This window comes from Dendropsophus ebraccatus, chromosome 3 (genome assembly GCF_027789765.1).
Source record: "Dendropsophus ebraccatus isolate aDenEbr1 chromosome 3, aDenEbr1.pat, whole genome shotgun sequence".
NCBI classification, from domain to species: Eukaryota; Metazoa; Chordata; class Amphibia; order Anura; family Hylidae; genus Dendropsophus; species Dendropsophus ebraccatus.
In genome coordinates this window covers 76,284,104-76,303,497 of record NC_091456.1, presented here as the reverse complement: position 1 = coordinate 76,303,497, position 19,394 = coordinate 76,284,104, and the positions used below count along the sequence as shown (strand labels likewise).

General features: G+C 42.0%; 1 protein-coding gene across 3 annotated transcripts in view; it reads left to right on the top strand.

The window, feature by feature from the left end:
* The window catches only part of FOCAD (focadhesin), a 179,129-nt gene extending 161,659 nt beyond the window's left edge, over positions 1–17,470 (top strand). For all 3 annotated transcript variants that reach the window (XM_069962033.1, XM_069962032.1, XM_069962034.1), the window contains exons 34-44: positions 803–905; positions 3,645–3,725; positions 7,012–7,140; positions 10,077–10,192; positions 10,666–10,926; positions 12,893–12,982; positions 13,907–14,087; positions 15,433–15,530; positions 15,642–15,884; positions 16,843–16,918; positions 17,146–17,470. In XM_069962033.1, the coding sequence (XP_069818134.1) occupies positions 803–905; positions 3,645–3,725; positions 7,012–7,140; positions 10,077–10,192; positions 10,666–10,926; positions 12,893–12,982; positions 13,907–14,087; positions 15,433–15,530; positions 15,642–15,884; positions 16,843–16,918; positions 17,146–17,219 (1,452 nt within the window). In that variant the 3' untranslated portion in view covers positions 17,220–17,470. The remainder of the gene's footprint in view (positions 1–802; positions 906–3,644; positions 3,726–7,011; positions 7,141–10,076; positions 10,193–10,665; positions 10,927–12,892; positions 12,983–13,906; positions 14,088–15,432; positions 15,531–15,641; positions 15,885–16,842; positions 16,919–17,145) is intronic.
* The last annotated feature ends 1,924 nt before the right edge of the window (positions 17,471–19,394 follow it).

Here is a 19,394-nt window from a genome sequence, read left to right as displayed (position 1 = left end):
CAGGGCTTAGACCCACCTGGGGTCAACAGTCATTAGGTAAGAATGAGTTTACTTCACTTTCTGGGTGGGGGGGGCATAGGAAGGGGGGCAGAAAGGTGATTGAAGCATATTACAAAATTATATAACTTTGTAATGTGTTTCAACTACTGGGAAAAAGCTTTTTCGCTGGAGTATTTTTATATTTTTTATGCAGTGCAAATGCCAGAATAACCCTTTTAAAGTTTTCACCAGTACCATTGAAAATATAAGATCAATTGAAAATATTATCGGATCGCTGTATGAGGCAAACTTCCTCAACTGGTTTCAAAGGTTGAGGAAGTTTGCCTCATACAGCGATCCATAGCTTCTGTGACGTCACAGAGTACTCAGGTTTGGGACTTACAGTGCAGGTTTAATACGTGCCACCGACCGGGGCACGTACCTTGCAAATAGCAGCCTGTTGATCTGCCACCTACCAGGAGGGCGTTGCTCACCGCTTATGATTGTGAATTATTACGAAGGACTACAAGTCAAAGAATAGCAGTTGAAATATATGGGTGAGTGAAATTGGCTACACCTATAAGATCATTTTATAGAACAGTGACTGATGCGGACTAGTGTGTTATTTTGTATTTTACAACAGTTCCCTACATATAGCACGGCACAACTAATTGTTTTTAGATAATTTTTACAGATAACCTATTGGTATCTGACAGGCGGGAGCAGGTAGCCACCAGTGGTTAGCACACAGCATGGTGGTATCTTTATTTAGAGCAGCGAGGTTGTTTTAATCACATTTTTGCTGAAAATATTATTCTCACAGATTATTAACTTTTCTGGAGCTATTGGCCTACAGACTAATGCAGCTTGGATCCTTGGACATCTTCATTTATCTAGTCTGTCTTCATCTCAGAGCAGAACTTCTGGTGAGTATTTTATTTTTAGATTGTTGTTCTTGACTCGTGTCTCAGTATCCTTGCTTGATAATTTTATTAACCTCTTAAAGAGGTTATATATTGCTGAAGTTATAAGGAAAATAATAAAGAACCTATCTTTACCTCACAGTGGTCCCCCAGTGTCCTACTTTGATTTCTTTAGGTCCTTCACTGACCACATCCGCCGCCACGTCTTGACTGTGCGGACTGTCACTGCCAGGACGGTTGCGAATGCGGTCAGCAGGGGACTCGTAAACACCAGGAGAGAGCTGGAAATAAGAATAAGATGTTTGTTTTTTTTTCTTATACCTGCAGCAATAAATAAAAAGTTGTCCCACGCCAGAGTTCCCCTCTAAGGACAAAGACAATTTTGGCCATCAGGACAAAGTTCCATATTTTAAATCCGATCTTACTTAATTTATGTGGTAATATCTTTGTGATGCTTTCACGTTTCCAAGTGATGCAGAGAGAGTTTTTCTATGAAACTTACCCCGCTGATGAACTGGCTGCTCAGCCATTCAGTAACTGGGGTGGGACACCGATGCAGTCGCTGATCTGGCAACCCCTTAGCTAGGCGGTGACATTGCAGCTGGAGTAGCCAGGTACCTGACGAACCCAGCTGCTGGCCGACATCCGGTGGCTGAGAACAGCGCGACAAGTGCACATGGGCCAGCAGGTATATATTTATTATTATTATGTAAGAAAAAGATAATATATGGGGGCACTCACCGTTAAAAAAAACTTTATTAAATCTTCATTAAAATATCTATGCAGAGTGTAGCAGGAACACGGGACGCCAGGCTCTGATGGCTGTTAACACTTGACAGCTATTTCGCACGTAAGTCCACACTGTAAGTGAAAAAAGTGCTGATTGACTGTTTTTGTCACTTTGTTTTTAACTTTTGTAATGTTGTGACGTCACGGCTGAAGCGCGCATGTCCATGATAGGCTTTAAGTCCTAGGTATTGCGAGCCCAGTCAGCATCCGTAGAAGCACGTTGTTACGTGCGAAACAGCTGTCATGTGTTAACAGCCATCAGAGCCTGGCGTCCCGTGTTCCTGCTACACTCTGCATGGATATTTTAATGAAGATTTAATAATTTTTTTTAACGGTGAGTGCCTCCATATATTATCTTTTTCTTAAATTGTTACATCGTACATTTTCTTTGCGTGTGAGCACCTCCGTGTGTGCATTTGCACATATATATTATCTCACTCCCTACTGCTACCATGCTCCCAGGTTTGTATACCTGATCGTTCCAGACCGCTGTCTCTTTTTGGTGTTTTTTATTATTATGTTTCCTCACCCCCTAAAAGAGTTATGGCAATGAGGAATGAACGAAAATGAAAACTGTCTACAAGGCAAAAATGTACTGTGTTAAAAGACAGCTAAGAATCAATGTTACAGGTTAGGGGTTTAGAAATATTGGGCAATTGCATTCCAAAAATGCCAATTTAATAACAGGTTTAAATAGGAAAAGAAGTGTCGTATAGAAAAGTCTAAATTTTTCAAACAAATTTAAAGCATAACTTTAAAATATTTTGACCTTTCAGTTTTAGTTAGCTTAGGGCATGATAACAATTTTTGCAATATACATTAATAACCTAAAATGAACAGTTTTTTAAATACATAAGGCTGATTATGCCCTTACAGCTCTGTCTGGCTCTGACTTATTTCTGCATTCCTGCTGGACACGCTCCCTGCCTGCAGATCCGTACTTAGAGTACAGACTCTGACAGCAGCATCAGATAACAGCCCTGACACACACATAAACAAACCCTCCTCCCCCCCTCCAAGCAGCACACTCTCCCCCCTCCCCTCACAGAGACCACATAGCAGAGCTGAGGGTGTTGTGTGTGAGGAGCAGCGCAGGGGAGGAGATGGATGGAGGCACAAGTGTATCCAGTGCCACCATCACTCCAATGTACTGAATGAGGCAGAGTGGGTGGGTCACTGAGGGGGGACTACAAGTCCCAACACAACACAGCTGTAGTCCTTCCATAGTACATATAACATTCACTATCAGATGTCTGCAGCAGGTGCCCCCACCTCCATGGCTGACATTATCCTACAGTGTAATGAGAGCAGATGACTGTATCTAATCCCACTGTGTGTGATACCATCGGCTGGGGCTCTGTATCTAATCTTACATTGTAATACTGTATGCTGGGGCTGTATCTAATCCTGCTATGTGTGAAACATCTGCCGAGGTGCTGCTCAGTGAATGGAAGGACGCAGCCAGGGAGATGAGGGATAGGCCACGCCCACTTTCTCTCAGCCAGAAGAAAAATTCATTTATTCCTCTGAGCCAAACAACTGGTGATATCTCAGCGAGCTCTTTTTAAAGGGTAACACGTGGGCTTTTTATTTGAGAAATTTCATTTTTTGGCTACTGAAATTATAGTTACGCTTTAAGTATTTGAGGCATTGTTGGTAATGAAATAATATCTGTCAAACAATGGAAAATAGTGGTCTGAAAATGTCCACAGAATTTAATGAAAAGTATTATTGTCCATGACTACATATTAATATACTGTTTTCTGAAGGTATTTCACATTGCACCCTACAGAACTTCATTGAATTACAATGGATTCCATAAGGGTTCTGTTGCTGTGTTTTTTTTCTCCTGTCCTCTTTGATGGAATTTGCAACAAAGTCCCTAGCTTGATTGCAAACAGAGCCTAAAACATGTAAACTCTCTCCAGTTAATCATATCTTTTTTTACTTCAGTCCCCCCAGATTTCAGCTACCTTCCTGAAAGAAGCTTAATACGTGCTCTTGTGGATTTCCTAATTTCAGCTGGAAAGAAAGGTATTGTTTGCATAGTTACCTGTGGTTCTATTAAGTTCAACCCAATATCCTTAGGGTTCATTTACTCAGAAAGATTATCTGCTAAAGATTTGAAGCCAAAGCCAGAAACAGACTATAAACAGAGATCAGGTCTAAAGGAAAGCCTGAGATTCCTCCTCTTTTCAAATCCATTCCTGACTTTGGCTTCAAATCTTTGGCAGATAATCTGTCAGATAATCTTTCTGTGTAAATGGACCCTTAGGAAGACAGCTTGTCACAAAGTGGCCCCACATGATTTAGTCGAGGGAAGACATTCAACAACTTTTTTAATTAATCCACTCTGCCATTACCAGTTTCTTTTAGAAACTGTGTCACATTGGTTCTGACTGTTAAAGGGAATTTATAAGCTCATTTTACTGTTTGGTCGGGGTTTGTGACATGTCATAAATTTTTTCTAATGACAGATAAATGCTCTTTAAAGGAGTACTCCGATCAGGAAAGAGTTATTCCTGTTCAATCCCAACCCTTAATCAAAGCTTTTAATTTTAATAGGCTTTTATTACATGAATAAGGCCTTACTGCCTGGTCCACTCTGTCCTTACTCCTCTGTCCTCCCCCTCCCTTCTGAGACAGGGGACATGTGATCTCTGGCTCTTCTGTAGACCAGACAAGCTGTAACATGTCCTCTGTAACAGAAGCAGAATGAGTCAGTGGTGGGTGGGTACAAAGCAGTTTGCTCTGAGGTGCAGTGCATGTTGAAAAATGTAGTTTCCTTTCTGGGTGCCATGATGTAAAACTGTGATCATTTGTAAAAGTTTGAATCCAGGAATCCAGTGTTGACAAGCGACAAAGGTTTCCATCAGTGAGTCCTTCTATATGCTTTTTGTGCATTATATTTTTTTTATGGGGTCACCATACTTTTAAGTCATACTTTAAGTCAAAGAGCCAAGCATATGAGTAGTGGTTTGCTTATTATGTTGTATCAAAGATCTCCAGTAATGGAAATCTATGCACTGTTCTATAGCATGCTTAAGCCTTTGTACTTTGTGGTTCAAGCTTTTAGGCAATAGTAACACGTGATGTACCAGAAGATTTTTCTTTTGTGTGTGTGTGTGTCTGGATATTTTCTTAAGTTTTTTAAAAAGTTTTTCATTTTGCAATGAAGGAAGTCAGCATCATTTTAGTTTCCGCTGTCTGACCACAATTTTCTAAGGCACATTTCTTGTAAGTACTGTAATTGACATTTGAAGAAAATAGCAGCCAGCGCTTGTGTCCTTGGATAAATGTCTTATGTAACATACTAGCAACAAACATGTATTTCTAAGTTATGTTGAGGAGGCCCAATGTGGGCCTCAGGTATTTGCATCATGTCTTCTCTCTAATAATATGTACCATATTTTCCGGCGTATAAGACGACACCCAACTTTTCCTGTTAAATTATAGAGTTTGGGATATAATTGCCGTATAAGACTACCCTTCTTCCAATGCACACCAATTAGTATATACATACTGCATTGATCCTTATAAGAAATTAGTGCATTGCTCATAGTGCACCCTAGGCAGACTAAAAGTTAATATATTATATAGATTCACAAAGGAGCATCTAACTACAATATGGGAGTACACAACAGCCTAACTACTATATGGGGGCACATAGCGTCTTTAATATATGGAGGCACAGAGAGCACTATCTATATATAGGAGCACAGAGGGGCCTAATTACTATATGAAGGTTACAGAGAGATCTAACTACTGTATGTTGACAAAGGGGTCTAAATACTATATGTTGGCACAGAGGTGCCTATATGGAGGCAAAGTGGGGCCTAACTACTATATAGAGGCACAAAAGGCCTAACTATTGTATGGTTGCACAGAGATGCCTAACTACTATATAAAAACAGATGGGCCTAACTACTATATGGGAGTAGAGAGGGGGTAGCTGAACTACTATATGACAGCACAGATGGGGCGTTTGTACTATGTGAGGACATGGAGGTGGCCTAAATTGTATTTGAGGGCCCAAATTAGACCTAAATACTACATTGGGGCTCAAAGTAGGTACCGTTAAAATGTTGAGCAGTACAGATGACGAATTTGAATAGAGGTGAGGATGGTGCTTGAACGAAGAGCACCGAGAAGATGTTTGTCAGATTTTGCAGAGATCAGGAGAAGTCTGGCATCATCAGAAGTCTTCATGGTGGCCAGGTCAGAAGGAGAAGAATATTAAAAGTGAAGGACTCTGATCAGATAACAAGCTTGTGCTTTTCTTAAAAGCTTATGAAGCATAGATTGCAGCCACAAGGAGCTTCTACGCAACCATCCGTTTATTAAAGGGTTGTCCTCTCAGAAACTACAACTCCCAGCATACTCTGATGGCTTCATAGATTTAGGGCATTCCTAGAGTTGTAGCTCAACTAAAAGCTTGTTATTCACAGAGTTGGGGACACAGGTATGGATAAATCCAGAATGGAACCGGAACAGCATTATCTTTCTCTTTGTTTTTTTGTTGTTGGGCCCCCAGGATTAGTCTCATTGGATGGCTCTAGGTACTCCAGTTTAATACTGCTGAACAAAACAGTTGAGACCCTGGTTGTCTCTAAATGCTAGTGTGAACAGACCCCCCCCCCCCCCTCTCATATGCATACTTTGGATAAAATATGAATCTGTGAGACTTTTGAAATGATATTTATATTTTCTATACTCTTACTTAAAGTGTAACTGTCATTTATTTATTTCACTTTTTGTAGAAATCAATAGTACAAGCAATTTTCAGAAACTGTAATAGGTTTAACTAGGCATAAAAGCCTCTTTCTGTACTCAAAAAGCTGTTTTCCAGCCTCCCATCCCCACTCCCTTTTTTATCTGTTGATTATCAGGCAAAGACGTCTTCATCACAGAGGAGAAAAGTTATGATGGGTTTGATGAGTCTGTTATTTCCTGTGGGGGGATGAGTGAGCAGGGAGAGCAGAGAAGCAGCCCAGTAGTCTGGAGACTGGGCCCATAAAACGCTGGGTTCAGAGGTCAGGATTGTCAGTGTTTAACTGGGGCTTGGTGAGAGAAGATTGCAGAATGTAGTTTTGCAGTTCTGCCTTTTCTCCTCTCCCTTTTTTTTTACTCACTCCCCTCAGCCCCTCCCCTCTCTGTAGTCCATAATAGACACAGAAGTCCTGCTTCTTATGAAGAAGTATTGATATATATTGATTTCTGAAAGATGACTATTAATAATTTAAGTACTATTCACCTTTTTATCTGAGAAATTTATCACTGTTTAAAAACGACCATGTTACATGTATTTCTTCTATTACAGGCCCTGAAGCAATCCCTTCAGCCTTGGTGAAAGTGTGTGTGTCATCTATCGCTGCAGCTGCTGATACTTATCAGTACCCACCGGTTAACTGGGCATTCATACTTGCTCCTTTAATGCGACTCAACTTTGGCAAGTCATTTCAATTTGATACTAATCAGCTCTGTTGTAGCCTTATCTTGACCTCCAGAGATTTATGTATTGTGTTTTTCCACCATAATCTGTAGTTTTTAATGATACCACAGATATAGCATATATGTGACTTTATCACCTTTTAATCAATTTTTTTTGCCTACTTAAAATGGTATTTGGATTTATTCATTAAAAAAACAAAACATGTTTTAACCCTTTTGTAGTCCCTCAAGGGACTTTTATGATCAGTAACTTGATTGATCATATGTACTGCCTTGATCCATTAACTTGGCAATCTATTGCTTCATCCTGCAGGCAGCAGGCTGGATCAGTTGTAGAGTCAGGCAGCCCTGGGATGCACTGGCAATGAATCCGCTCCCTGCGATCTCACTTATTTCACTTTAAATACTGTTCCGTCATAAGCCGATTAGTGGAGCGCTGCAGTGATGGCTGACTTATTTTAAATCTTCTCCTATTTAAATACAGGATCTTTGGAGCTCAGCCATAGTGACCATTGGAGCTCAGCCATAGTGACCATTGGGTCCTTGATCACTTCTATTACCAAGGCCCTTACCTAGTTTGGTGAGGTGGTCAGCTCTAGCAAGAGTTCGGGTTGTTCTAAACTTATTTTATCTTTAAGGCTGTAAACACATAGGGCGGATCCGCAGCAAATTTCTCACCGCAGCAGACTGGCTGAGCGGGGCTTCCAGCCGGGAACCCCTGAAGTAAGCCAATACATTCACAAAGAAAACTGATAAGCTTCTTTGGGACTTAACCTTTTACCTTGGAAAAACAGCAAATTCTTTCAACTTTATGATCTGGCAATTATATCCCCAATGTATATCCACATTCTTGCCTTCTGTATCAGATAAATATATGTAAAAACATAAGTGTTGCCACCTTAGTGAGGAAAAAAGGCTCTGTGTCACATTACCAAGGCAGTTGCATCATGTACATTATACATTATGGGGTTCCCATCCAGCCGGGAACCCCTGAAGCCAGCCGGATCACGGAACCGGTAATGTATATGCTCTGTCCAGCGGGGGTTAATGGAGCGGTCTCCTGACATACTCGCAGCGGGATGTCCATCCCGCTGCGAGTATGGCTTCCCATAGACATTACAGGACAGGGATCCGCAGTGGATTTCGCTGCAAATTCGCAGCAAGAAATCCGCTGCGGATCTGCCCTGTGTGTTTGCAGCCTTAAAGGAGAAGTCCGGCCAAAATGAATTTTTGATATGTTGTTACTTATGAAAAGTTATACAAATTTCTAATGTACATTAGTTATGGGAAATGCACATATAGGGCTATTTCCCTTAATTTAGTAGATCAGGAAGTGTTAGAATTCTCTCAGATCCAGTGACGTCACAACGAAAGGTGTAATTCCTATGGAGTGTCCAGCAGGAGGCGCTCTCTGTATAGAAGTCTATGGGACTTTATTGTTTCTATGGATTTCTATATAATGTAATGTAGTGTAGTGTACAGTGCTTTTTTATTGAATGAATACATCTATGGAATACTTTGGGGAGCAAGTGTCCTTGCTTCCCAAAGTATTGCATAAATGTATTCATTCAATACATTAGGATATCACAGTAAGCCGCCGCATTCCCGCCGCACCCTGATCCGCCGCATCCCCGCTGATCTGCCGCATATACACTGAACTACAGCTCCCATCATCTGCTTATAGTATGAACAGGTGATGGGAGCTGTAGCTGGGTAATGGATATCACTTGCCTGCGATGCCACTGCTTATGCCGCCAGGCGCAGAGGGGAGACGCTCAGCCCCTCCTCCTCCTCCTTCCGGGATACCTTCTCCCTATAGCACTGCTGACTCCCCGCCTGGCCGCCGCTCTCCGCTCTCATATACCGGCTCCCGATGCATCAGCGCGGACACCAGGAAGCATCGGGAGCCGGTATATGAGAGCGGAGAGCGGCGGCCAGGCAGGGAGTCAGCAGTGCTATAGGGAGAAGGTATCCCGGAAAAAGGAGGAGGAGGGAGGAGCGCTCCTGTGTACTGAGCGGCTCCCCCCTACGCCCGGTGGCATAAGCAGTGGCATTGCAGGCAAGTCAGCCATAACCCAGCTACAGCTCCCATCACCTGTTCATACTATAAGCAGATGATGGGAGCTGTAGTTCAGTGTGTATATGCGGCGGGAATGCGGCGGATCGGCGCGCTTACTGTGATATCCTAATGTATTGAATGAATACGTTTATGCAATTTTTCCTGATCTACTAAATTAAGGGAAATAGCCCTATATGTGCATTTCCCATAATTAATGTACATTAGAAATTTGTATAACTTTTCATAAGTAAAAACATATCAAAAATTAATTTTGGCCGGACTTCTCCTTTAAGAATTATGTGCCTTTGTGCCCTTGAAAACGGTCAGTGCAGCAGAAGTTTTGTGTATGCCTCCAGGCAGTTATTTTCACCTTTTTGGTTCTTAGATTCTTGGTTTTTGCTCTACTATGCATTCTCAGCTGTGAGACCTAATAAAGAGGTGTGTCATTCCAAATCATATCCAATCAACTGAATTTACGACAGATAGACTACAGTCAAGGTGTAGTGAAAGGGCCTAAAAAATTTCCAATGCATTGTGTGTGTGCCACAGGTGTCATTTTCTCTTTAACAGCAGGTTAGTGAGAAAACCTGCTAATGTGCTGCTGTTTCCTTGGCACACAGGACATTGAGAATGAAGGTAGTTTTCTTGCTTTCATCCTCAGCGCTGTTTTCACAAAATCTTTACTTTTATGAATATGTATATAAGCAGTTTTGGGCACAATTTCCCCTGCCACCCACCCCTCATCATGAATTAAATTTTCATCTAGCACTCTTACGCTATGAAAAAGTAACAGCAAGTTAGATACTTCTAACCTGCTGTTAGTTTCCTTTTAAGTAGATTTATGATATATACTGACTTTACTTCCTTGTACACAGGTGATGAGATCCAAAAGCTATGTGTCCAGATAGCAGTGACTCAAGCCCAGACCTCTCCAAATGCTGCTGTGCTGCTTGGAATGTGGGTGGCACCACCCTTAGTTTACAATATTAATGTAAGTAACAGTTCATAGATTTAAACATATCTTCTATGGGTCACCCGGACAATCTAAAGATCGTCTGGTCAGCCATCTCCCTCCTGTGCCACCACCACCACCGCTCGCTGTTGGTGCGGGGGATGAGGAGCAAGCAAGCGCTGACATGACAGCTCGGCGCTCACTTGCTCCTAAACATCGGGCCGTCTAGACGGTCTTAGACTAGACAGTCTAAAAATGCACCTGATTTATCAAATACAATGAACAACTGTGATAAATCTGGTGTACTTTTAGACTGTCTAGTCTGTTTGCTCTGTGAAATAATTTAACTGTATTGGTAAATCTGATGGTACTTGTTTGTGTTAGCGCATTTTTATTTGTATGTGATTTTTGGCATTATAATTGGAATCTGGTCTGTTTTTTTTCTTCTTAAAATTCTATGAGCCTCCACCCTTCAATAATTCCAGCATTTTTGGTAATTGTTTACATTGCAGGTAACAACACGCTTATACCTGGTTACTTCCCTGTCACTCTGGATGAAACATGTCTCTGAGGATAAGCTGCAGACCTTTGCTGATGTGTACATGACTTCTCAGTTTGAGTTCCAAAGTAAGACTTTGGATGTGAAGATGTCAAATAATGTTCTGCTGGGCTTGACCCAGGCTATGAAGCTTCCCAATCCTTCACAACATTGCTGGAGTTTCCTGTGCAAAACCATAGAAAGGCTATACCAACTATTACCAGATGATATTCAGGTAAACTGTTCACATAATGCAGTGCTCATTTCTATGGACTCCCCTATGTATGGGTTGTACACTTTTAATCACATATCCTGCCATAAATTTACTCAATAAGACATATTTCTTGTCCAACACACCTCTATGGTATGAATTAATAGATTATTACTTACAATATGACCACTTTGTAGGCATTTGCCCATTGAAGATGTACATCTTGTTGAGTATGCATGCAAATAAACTTAGAAAACACCAGTTGTTTGCTAAATGCTGTGCACTGAAAGGGGTACTCCGGGCAAAATGTGTTTTTAAATATGTTATTACAAATTATACAAATCCCTAATATACACTAATTATGGGAAATGCACATATAGTGCTATTTCCCTCACTTTAGTAGGTCAGGCAGGCTCACTTCCTCAAAAAAAATGTGACGTCACGTCTCAAATGTATGGAGCAGCAGGGGGCGCATGTAGAAGTATAGAAAGGGAATAGACGTCTATTCTCCATCCCTCCCTCCCTGCCTGGGCTGGTAATGTCCCCCTCCCTCTGTCCCACCCCCCTGCCCGGACCTATTATAGTTGCTGCAGTGGCTCACCCCAACTAGCTGCCCCCTCTGAGCCCATCTCTCCCCTGGCCGGTCCCATGCAGGAGCACTCACCCGCCGCCCCGTTCCGGCGGGGTGAGAGTTCCTGCACCTACCTCCAACTTGCCGCCCCTCATCTGAGCACTGTGCCCAGTCCTTTGCACGAGCGTTCCCTGCTGCCCTTCGGGGTGAGCGCTCATGCACCTCCCCTTCGAGTCTGCTCCCCTCCATCACAGCCCGCCGCCTGGCCCCGTCCAGAGCACTCACCCGCCGCCGCCCCATCCCGGTGGGGTGAGTGCTTATGCACCTCTTCCCAAGCAGCTGCACCTTCTCCCAAGCAGATTGCTTCACCGTGCATGGAACCGGGCGGCCAGTTGAGCGCTGAGATGAAGCAATCTGAGCCAGTCTCAACACCCACCCGGCCACCCAGTTCCGTGCACGGTGAAGCAAGCTGCTTGGGAGAAGGTGCAGCTGCTTGGGAAGAGGTGCATAAGAGCTCAGCCCATTGGGACGGGGCGGCGGCGGGTGAGCACTCTGCACAGGGCCAGGGGTGAACGCTCGTGCAAAGGACCGGGCACAGTTCTCAGATGAGGGGCGGCAAGTTGGGGTTAGGTGCAGGAGCTCTCACCCCGCCGGAATGGGGCAGCGGGTGAGTGCTCCTGCAGGAGGCCGGCCAGGGGAGAGATGGGCTCAGAGGGGGCAGCTAGTTGGGGTGAGCCACTGCAGCAAGTATAATAGGACCGGGCAGGGGGGTGGGACAGAGGGAGGGGGACATTACCAGCCCAGGGAGGGAGGGATGGAGAATAGACGTCTATTCCCTTTCTATACTTCTACATGCGCCCCCTGCTGCTCCATACATTTGAGACGTGACGTCACATTTTTTTTGAGGAGGTGAGCCTGCCTGACCTACTAAAGTGAGGGAAATAGCACTATATGTGCATTTCCCATAATTAGTGTATATTAGGGATTTGTATAACTTTCTTTATGTAATAACATATTTAAAAACACATTTTGCCCGGAGTACCCCTTTAACTAGAATGGCAGCTATTGAACATTGTGGCTTAACACCCCCCCCCCCCCCCATCCCCTCAGAAGGGACAGGGGTAGAGAAAAAAAATTCAGCACCAGCGAGCAGAGGGCTCTTGCAGTCTTCTGGTTGCCAGAGAGCTTCTTTAACGTGTACCTATCACAAATATTTGACATGTCACAGCCTAACCTAACATGACCTAAATGTTCAGAACACGACCAATAAGAAGAGAGGCACAGGACCCGCCCTCTGTATGTAGGAGCAAGGTGGTGCCATACACTTACATTATGCAACTGCCTTGGTCATGTGACACAGCCTTTTTTCCTCACTAAGGTGGCAACACTTTTGTTCTTACATATATGTTTCTGATACAGAAAGCAAGCATGGGGATATACATTGAAGTCGCAAAATGCATCTTAGAATTGCCAGATGATGAAGTTGAAAGAATTTGCTGTTTTTCCAAGGTAAAAGGCTAAGTCCCAAAGTAGCTTCTCGGTTCTCTTTGTAAATGTATTTTCCATTGTAAAATTATGTTTAAAATAGCTATTAAAGGAGAACTCCAGGCAGGACACTTATTTTGATTTTGCCCAGGAAGGGGTTGGATGAAAACAAAAACATCCGTTGTACGTCCCATGTCCCTTCTCCCCACAAGGATGCGTCTGGGGACTGGAGCAGCGGACTGTGGGTGTCAGCGCTGGAGCTGTGGAGGTAAGGCTACATTCACACGTCAGTATTTTTTATCCGTTTTCATGGACCTGGAAATACTGAATCGTTACAACTATTTACTATGGTGCTATTCATACTTTCAGTAAATTTGGGGATCCGCAATCCGTGATGAACAAAATTAGGACATGTTGTAATCCGGTCTGTGATTACGGAACGGACACCCCCATAGAAGTCTATGGAGAGTGCAAAATCTGTGGAGAGTACGTTTCAATCTGCGAAACCATCTACATCACGGGTCCATTTTTATGACCTCACCAAACTCCTCCTGCCAGAAATATCTTGACTGATAGAAATGACTGTAAAATGGCCCCCAGACGACCATGTGACCTTTTTTGGGGGGTTGGGACAGCTAATGACATCAATTTTGCCATCCCCTCAATTTTTCTTCTCTACACCTTTTTTTGCGGATCTGTAAAAAACTGATAAATATACATATTTTGCAGATTGCGGATGAAAAATAGAGGATTCAGATTTTCATTCTTGAAAAGATACTGACATGTGAATGTAGCCTAAATGAATGTTTTTGTTTTCACTCACCCCCTCCCTGGACATATTGAAAAACAAGTTTTCTGTCCAGAGTTGTTCTTTAAGCTTTGCTAACTATGCCCTTCATTATTTTTATTATTTCTCTCTTTTGCTTTAATCTCATCATTTAACTCCAGGACAACATTGTAAAGCCTACTTTTGTTCGCGTGTATCTCATCTCTCAAGGACGTCTACCACTGTCATACTTAAAAGAAGTAATAGAAGTAGCTATGGAGTGCCAAGATAAGCAGACTCTAATTCTCTGGATGTTGTTACAGACTTTCTATCAAGCAAGAGTCTTAAGCCACCAGAATACTGGTACTATAGTACTAAAACTAAGGAAACACTAAATGTCTGTCTGCTGTAATTTCTGTGTGCACTAAAGACAGTTTATCTTATAGAAATGTAACTAAAAAAGTCTTAAACACCTTGGTATTCTTCATACTTCATCTGGTGTTTGGCACCTTGTTTTGCTTGTAACCAGAAACTGTAAATTAAATAATTTTTTTTTCTGAGATGTGATGTGACCAAAAAGCAGCAAATTTGGACTTTCACATTTTTTTTGTGCTTACACTGTATCCTGTGCAAGATCGGGAATGCAATAATTTTATAGTTTGGGCAATTATGCATACGATAATGGCAATTATTTTTTAGTATTAGGGGAGTATTAGAGTTTTAAATTTTTTTTCCCTTTAATTTAAAAACATATATATATTTATTTTTTTTAGGTTCCCTCTGGGGACCTTTTATAATCGATAATAAACTGCCAATTCTGATCTATGCAATGCTATATTATTGCTATAGCATTGCATACATCTGTAAGATCAGTGCTCTGCTAACAGAGTCTGGCTAAGCTAGACTCTATTACCATAGGGACACCGGCAGCAGCCGAGTGGGATCATAGACCTGACCCATCCGCTCCCCGCTGTCGCATTGCAGGGATGCTGATCGGACACTCGACAGATATGGCACCTGTCAATCATCCATTTCAATGCTGCAATTGTTTACATCGTGGCATTTAAATGACTGCATTTTGGGTTAAATGACTGCCATCAGTGGGGGTCTGCTACACATAGTAGCTAACCCCCACTGCGTATACAGCGGGCTCAGAAGGGGTTTAATGCCACTGTCTATTTTGACAGCGGCATCTGCACAGTTTAATAGCCATCATGAGCGATCACTCTGTGCCAGATATTTGAAGTTAGCACTACTGTGACCGTGGGGTGGGCGGGCCAGGCAGATGACATTAGGGGGTGGGTGAGAGAGAGGGCGCACAGCAGAGAACATGGCAAGCGCTCAGCTTGCCATCCATCATGTTTTCTGCAGTATACTGCATGTTAAATCGAGCTATTACACAGCTTAACACAAAGTATCGACTACCAGGGAATCCTGGTATTAAACCAATATTTTTCTTCGAGAATCAATAGTAGGATTGATTTTTCTGTGCATCACTAGTATGTAGTCCATCAGTATTGGGCTATCAGCTGCCTGTGTAATAGTAGCGTTAATGCTTTTGGTTGGTAAACATGGCAACATATTTTAATAGGTTTGGTAAAAGCATTTTTTTGTAATGTATATATTTTAATATCTGTGAATGTGTAACTTTTATTAATTGACGCATCCTGCTGTGGCTTGTCTTTATTTTCTTTTTGTTTTTATTTAGGCATTTTGAAGAGATTGGACTGGCTACTGGATTTGATCAGTTACATAAGAAGCATAGTTTATCAATCCACGCTTTTGCAAAAAGTTCTCCTAAGTGAGGTAGAGCACATTATTCTCTCATGAACTAAATGACTGTATGATCTAGTATTTTTAATGACTTGTTCCATCTGCTTTCTTTGAAAAGTTGTTAGTTTTTCTTTTCCTTTATAGGGAGTGGATTTCCTGTTACATGTTTTTGCTGCATCCGTAGTGGCCTGGGGTGATCATGCTACCCCTTTACTCCTTGGGGTCCATGGTAGCTGGTTGGCCTGCAGTCAAGAATCACAATTTACCTCTGGTTCTTTGGGGAGGCATTCTGTAGATATATTGACTGTAAATGAATGCTTTACTGCATTACCTGCAAGCTTACAGTCACTTTTAGCAAAAGAACCTTGGAAGGAACATGCTCAGAAGGTATTAATTTTCATTAATTTCTTTCTATGTAATAGTCTTACAGTACATGTATTCAGCTACCTTTTACTCATTATGGAGTTCTTCAGAAACCCCACTGAACAGTATAAAGATCCCCATACAACTATACTTTTGCTGGCAGGTTCGGCCGTCAATCTAAGGTGTATCTAAGTTAACTGAAATAACTTATATGTGTATGTTACTATCACTTTGTTTACAAAGTGAAAATATTTAATTACAAAGACGATTAGCTGCTGCAAGGAAAGCGTAAAGGCCTTTTTACACAGGCTAAATGTTGGCAACGAGTGTTCCTAGAAACGGTCATTCGACCGATAATTGGCCCATGTAAAAAGGCCAGCCAAGAAGTTACACCCTCTCGTCAGCTGATTGTGTGATTGTAAGATTTACCTAATCAGTTGCACATAGGAGAAGTTCGGCCGATAACAATGAATGCTAATGACAGCAAGAACGATGCCCCAATTGTTCTTGTGGAATGGCCGTGTGATGTATGGTTCCTTGTAAGGGCACTGCAAATAAGTCCCATATTGTGTAAAAGGACCCTAAGATATTGCTTTAATCCAGATTACAATACATACTTTTTTTACCACATATCTGCATTGTGTTTGAAGTCCTGCTGTGAAAATAGTAGATTCTTATATCCCCCCCATTGTTAGCACACTACAGGGAGAGCCATGTAGTAATTTTCCAAATCCCTCATCTGTATTCAGCCACATCAGTGCAGATACCTGTGCAGTATTCTACTATAGCTAGTAATAAAGTTTCTGCAGATAGAGCCCAGTGTTGTTTGGTATGCATCTGTCCAGTTTACCATGCAAGTAGTTACAGCACAGACTACAAGCTGAGATGAATGAATTACTGGTTAAGAATACTTAGCGTACTTATGTCGGTAACTCCCCTGTTTGGGACAGGATTTTTAACATTTTCCTTTTACCTTTAACAGTTTATTGATTGGATGATGAATCTCCTTGAAAGTCCAGAAGGAGCCTTATCAGGGGAATCAAAAATGGTTTTGAAAGGTATATCTCATGCCGGCCTATATGACTGCAAAAAATGGGATGTCAGATTTGAGGCAAATGTCGTGTTGTGAAAGACTGTGAAACCTTTCAGGAGGCATGGCAGATGTTGCCTATAATAAACAGTTATACAGTTTATTGAGTTTGTAATTCAAGTGGGTGATATTTTGTTTTAGATATATATGTTTTTTTGGTGCAGGATAAAGTGTTTTTTTTTTTCTTCCTTTCAGCTTCACTTTTTAACTTGAGAGGTCTTCAAGAGTTTAGGAGGAAAGCGGTATGGACCAGAGCTTATGGCTGGTAATGGTCTCCTGTTTCATATATCAGCTAGCCAGCATATGACTAAAGAATGACATTCATGTGGAAGCTTGGTTATTGTATAAAGCTATAATAATACACAGTGGAATTTTTTTTCTGAAAATATAAAATGGCAAGCTGTGTTTGGAAGTGTCCACCTCTAAATTTACAGTCAACTGTGTTTAATGGTCATCAAAATAATGTTATGTATTTATTTTTACAGTGCTTATATGTCTAACTAAAATAAAAATATTCATTCAAGCCAATATGACTATTTTTTAAAATTATCATACAAGATGCATAGGTACAATATACTGCAATAGTAGGACTGTATGGGTTACAATATATTGTCCACAACAAGTCCAAAAGACAATCGGATGTTTACAATTGATGCAGGAAAAGCATCAATAACACCTTTCACCATGCCAGAAAATAAGTCTCCCTTTTCCCATCATGAATGCCTCAGTAATTGCTCTCCCCTTCAGTCTAGTTCAGTAACAGGAGCCAGCATCATGAAAATGAAAATATTGTCCACAATTTAGCCCATGAACCCAACTAACCAGCACCCCCCCCCCCCCTTTCCTCTCTCGTCCACACAGATTGCACACTATGAGATCCACCTATTTGGAAGCTTCAATTTCCCTAAACTATCCCTCAAAGCCTCTTTAGTATACCAATACGGTCAATACAGTCTAAGTGACGCATATGCCTCATGCCGCAGGGTGTGAGTACTGGGGTCTTATTACTTTCTAGTCCTGTCATGTCCAGTGAAAGTACGTAAAGAATAGCTGTCTGAGGAATCAGTGACAGGGTAACATTCCACCAACATTCTGGTGTATGCATATGAAGTAAACCCCCCCCCCCCCCCCATACACTATGTCCCCCCGGCCAGTGTCTGCTCTAAGCGAAGATTAGAAAAGTACTGTGTATCGTATAGCCAGTCCATTGTGTGTTTCATTAAGGCTGCTAAATTGTAAGCCCTCAGGTGAGGCAATTGTAATCCCCCATGAAATTTAGGTAAGACCAGCTTAGCATATGCTATTCTTAGGTGTTTCTTGTGCCATAAGAATTTGATAAAGGCAGATTGCAACTTCTGATGATCTACATGCTTCAACAAAAGAGGAATTGTCTGTAAGGGTTATAACAAACAAGCAAAGCTCACCATCAAGAGATGAGCCCTGCCCAAGAGACAGGGGAAGGTCCGACCATCGGGACAGCTTGGATGTAATCTTGGAATGCTCTGAAACTAGGAAGGTGTGGACATAGAGCATTGAACAAAGGCAGATACAGTAGCAAAAGAGAGAAAAAGCGAGTCAAGGAAGAGAAGAGGTAAAAGGAGGGAAAGAGAGAAAAACCAAAAAAGAGAGAGGGGGTATGGGGTCAGTTGGGAAAATGTGCGGGGCTGAATGTTCTAGCAGACTCCAGGGGGGCTACTCTGCATCTCAGTGACATGGCAGGGGGTCAGACTGAAGCAGGGACCTATACTAGTGAAAAGAGAGTTATTATTGTGTAGAGAAGAGGTCAAGCCTGCCATTCTCATAAGCTCATTTATTTTAGCAACTCACAAAGAGATTAGAAGTGGGACCGTACGTTTCCAGTAGAGAGTTATATATGCCCATGCCGCCATTACCAGAAAGCGGAGCTGAGCGTCTGTATTTCTTATTTGAGATCTCGCTGTGTTCAAGAAAGAAAAGAGCTGGAGTGAGCTCAACACTGAGATCAGTAACCTAATGTGTAACCTCCTTCACCTTATCCCAGAAGGTTTAGAGCACTGGGCAAGACCAGAAGATGTGCAGAAAGGAACCTTCTTCAGTCCCACACTTCCAGCAACGCGACTTAACCCCAGGCCATATCACATGTAACCTGACTGGCACCTGGTACCATCGAGACAAGATTTTGTATCCTGCCATCTGGAATCTTGAGCTCACCAAAGTTTTGTGCGCAAGTAAAATAATATCCGTCCTCTGGGACGGGGTCAGAGAGAGGTGGACATCTTCCTCCCACTTCAGCAAAAAAGGAGGAGGTCAGACGGAGACACAGAGTCAGAGTAGAGAACAGACAAAAAATGGAGTAGATGACCAACACCACCACACAATGCCCATGCTATGTTTATATCTGTATAAATTCCTTAATTTGAGACTTTCCAGCAAGATATAGCTTTATTGCAAATTATGTTGTACAA